Here is a 3,713-nt window from a genome sequence, read left to right as displayed (position 1 = left end):
ATTTGAGATGTTTTGTGGTTATTAAAGTAATGATTAAGGCTAATTTGAAGAATTTTTGTTAAAACCAAATCTGGAATTAATTTATATGGGGATCAGTATAGGATGATTGTTCAAATGTAGTTAAAATGTTTTAAAGTTTCTTTTAGCACTAAACATTTTATGGATGAAGATAGACATGCTTACGAATTAGTAGAAATTTATTTGGGGCGATTTGAACCTGTTTCAATTTATTATGAAATTTTGAATTTATATATTTTGTCTGGTTTTTCTGTGTGATTGCAATATAGTTCACCTATAAGAATGCCAAAACAGATCCAAATGAAATTATTTTAATCTCAAAATATTTATGCATTATCCTCTATATGTATAATATTACTATAAAAAAAATTGGCTTCAAATTGTTTATATTTTGGCCGTAGTGATTTTCTAAGTTACCTATACTTAGCTGTCTGAATTTATTTTCTGGTCTGTTCAGCAAAAAATAAAATTCATTTTAAAATATTTTCGAGTCTTTATTTGACCTAATATTTTTTATACAGCATTCTTACTGCATATAGTGAAACTTTATAAAATTTTACTTTTTTTGAAGTTGTATTTTATTTTTAATGAATTTTTAGTTAGATCGAGCTCCCTAGGAAATACGGATTTTCAGTTTCTATCAATTAGCTACTAAATTTAATTTGACGATGTTTTTGACCTTTATTTGGATTTTAAAATTTTATAGGAGTATATATAAATGTCTAGTTTTAATATGTAAAATTTCAAATGAATATAAAATTTTATGAAAGAGAAACATATTGAATGTTAAATGAAGGTTTCTAAAATCTAATAGTTTCAGTATTTCTTTGTTAATTTTGTTAATTTAATCACAACCTGGAAGAGATTCAGAATTCCTTGAGGCTGTGGAAGATTGTACTGAGAAATCATTCCACACATCACAATGCTTCCGTGATCTCTCATGTTCACCAGCACTCCGTCCAGCAACGCCCCACCCACTTGCTCGACGTAGAAGTCTATCCCTTTTGAAAAACACCTTTTCAAAGCTGCTTCCAAGTCCTTCTCTTCCTTGTAATTGAAAGCCTCGTCGAAACCCAACTTATTCTTTAACAATTCCACCTATTTTATTTATTTATATACCATACGTATCACATAATCACATTCACATACATGCATATATTAAATTAAATTATTTATTTAATTTGGTCATCATTCTTGTATTATGATTATATATATATATATATATATGTAAAACAAACATTAGTATACTTAGTAGTGCGTACTGACCTTTGCTTGACTCCCAGCACTTCCAACAACATAGCAACCCCCCATTTTAGCAAACTGACCAACAAGCTGACCCACTTCCCCATATGCTGCTGAAACGAACACATATTCTCCTTTCTTTGGCCTATTACTTATTTCTTAGAAACCTGCAGTCTTCTATGCCATATTTATATATAAGAAAATTCTATGGTACGGACGGTTCACATGCTGATTGCATCCAAAATTAATATTTTTTGGATGAAAGCGTTGGCTTTGATGTGTACAATATACAGCAAAGCCAACGCTTTCATCCAAAAAACATCGGTTTTAGATGCATCCACATGCAGACCGTCCGCACCGTAGAAACCCTCCCTATATATATATATATATATTAAGGAACCCAACAACTAATTAATTATTAATTGTTAATTGTTCATTTGATCATTAATTTAGAATATGATGCCTACCGAGAAGCCCTGTATAGTAGGAAAGGGGCACATTAGTGTGGTGGATTTTGATGAGGTGTTGGGGGTTGGTGATGAGGCTGTACTCTTGCCATGGGATTAAAACCAAACCAAATCACTTTTCTTGAATTCAGGATGCCCTGACTCCACTACTTTAGCCACACCATACCCCACAATGGGCGGCTGTATTATTAATTATCATCATTATTATATATTAATTGTTTTTGTGATCAATCAGCAGTACATATATTTGGAATTATATGATATTAATTCATAAACCAATTAAAACACACACACACACACACACACACAACTTACAGAGCCAGGGGTAAAGAAAGTATATCCGGTGAGTCCCGGAGTATTCTTCATAATGAAGTGCAAGAAGGGATCGCAGGAGAGGTAGAGGGTCTTGACAACAAGTGTGTTTGAGCCCTCTGCTGGAGCCTCCAATGTTAATGTTGGTGGTTGTCACCAACATGTCCGACTCTCGTATGGAAGAACCAGCAGTTGCATACATCCTCAGTATTACCTGCTTGTTGCTAGTCACTCTCCTGGCCATTACTTTTTAATTCCTATTAGCCTACTCTCTGATCACTATCTATCTATCTCTCTCTCTCTCTCTCTATCAATCAGTATTTACTACTTTAATTTGTTGTTGCTGCCATTAAATTTAAATTATATATATATATATATATATATATATATATATATGTTTTTACAGATGATCATATATTATTCGTGATATTGATATGATTAGTGTTTTGAAATTAAGTTGTCGTAACGCAGTGAATTGGAGGCTAGCTAGCTAATTGGGACGTACGTAATTGCTTACGAAATCAGATTGGTAGATTAGATATACAATTCCAATTCCGATACCAGGACTAGGAAAAAGTACAAATCAAAATTACAGTCGTGCTCTATTTAAATTGATATACAATTAGATTTAGTCAAAGCCCAAGTCTTGCTACGTTGTTGAATTGTATTCCTTAATTGATAACATCCGGCCCAATCCAACAATTCAATGATTTCAACCCATTGCCGCAACTTTGAGTTGGGCCTTGACCTCGACCTCGGCCGCAGCTCAGCAGTGACGACAATCTAGACTCACCAATGACAATTGGCAACCCGTCAAACACTCTTTCTACTACATTATCATCGTTATCTGGAAAACCCTCTCTCCTTTTTGTAATCCAATTCCAATAAGTATTGCACATCTAAATGTAAAATGCAGTACATATTATCATCATTCTCTCCTTTCGGTTCTGAATTGATGGGAAAAATGGTTACATGTTTAAATTGAATTGGAATTATCCTGCGTATACCATTAGATGTACCATCTCATACTTTATAAATATTAATTAATCTTTTTTTTTTTTTTTTCTTTTGGGTTCTAAAATGGTAACTGTGCCCACCTACTTTCGCCTTCCATATATTATGTTTAATTGTGGATTTTATTATACATATATTTTATTTTAGATTTTTGTATCAAAGTTTCATTATCTTAACTAATTCTTCTAGTTTTATTTTAGATCTTCGTATCAAACTTTTTGGATGTGCCAATGCTTGTCAATCAATCATTTATTTATTTTATTAATTTGCTTGAAAATACAAACCCCTCAATGATGAACTTCATCACCTACAAAGAAAAAATAAAAATAAAAAACGCATGATGAAACACTCCTATTAGGTAGCCCCACTAAATTTAAAAGAAACTTTAAAGCATCTCTGGTGCTATGACATTGATAAAAATGGTAAAATTCCTTCTTTTGTTTTCAACAATGGAAAATTTCAAAATTGGCAATTGCAAATTTGAAGCTGCAAGCAAATTTGGTAGTGAATCCCATTATCATAAAAATTGCGGATACCATATCATTTATTGAATTAATTATTATTATTTTTAATTTTAGTTGGTAAAAGTAATTTAAATATTGGCATATTATCATGTAATAAGATTTAAAACAAGATATTAACATTTTTTTAGCATTTATT

General features: G+C 31.7%; 1 protein-coding gene across 1 annotated transcript; it reads right to left on the bottom strand.

Annotated features, from left to right (window-relative positions):
* Positions 1–667: 667 nt before the first annotated feature.
* Positions 668–2,283, bottom strand: LOC107409479 (NADP-dependent alkenal double bond reductase P2). The gene is given in 5 exon segments (XM_060811897.1): positions 668–1,116; positions 1,285–1,394; positions 1,728–1,829; positions 1,832–1,907; positions 2,032–2,283. Coding segments are annotated over 5 exon segments (822 nt in total). The 3' UTR covers positions 668–834.
* Positions 2,284–3,713: the final 1,430 nt, after the last annotated feature.

This window comes from Ziziphus jujuba, chromosome 1, assembly GCF_031755915.1.
Source record: "Ziziphus jujuba cultivar Dongzao chromosome 1, ASM3175591v1".
NCBI classification, from domain to species: domain Eukaryota; kingdom Viridiplantae; phylum Streptophyta; class Magnoliopsida; order Rosales; family Rhamnaceae; genus Ziziphus; species Ziziphus jujuba.
This window is presented reverse-complemented; position numbering and strand designations above follow the sequence as displayed.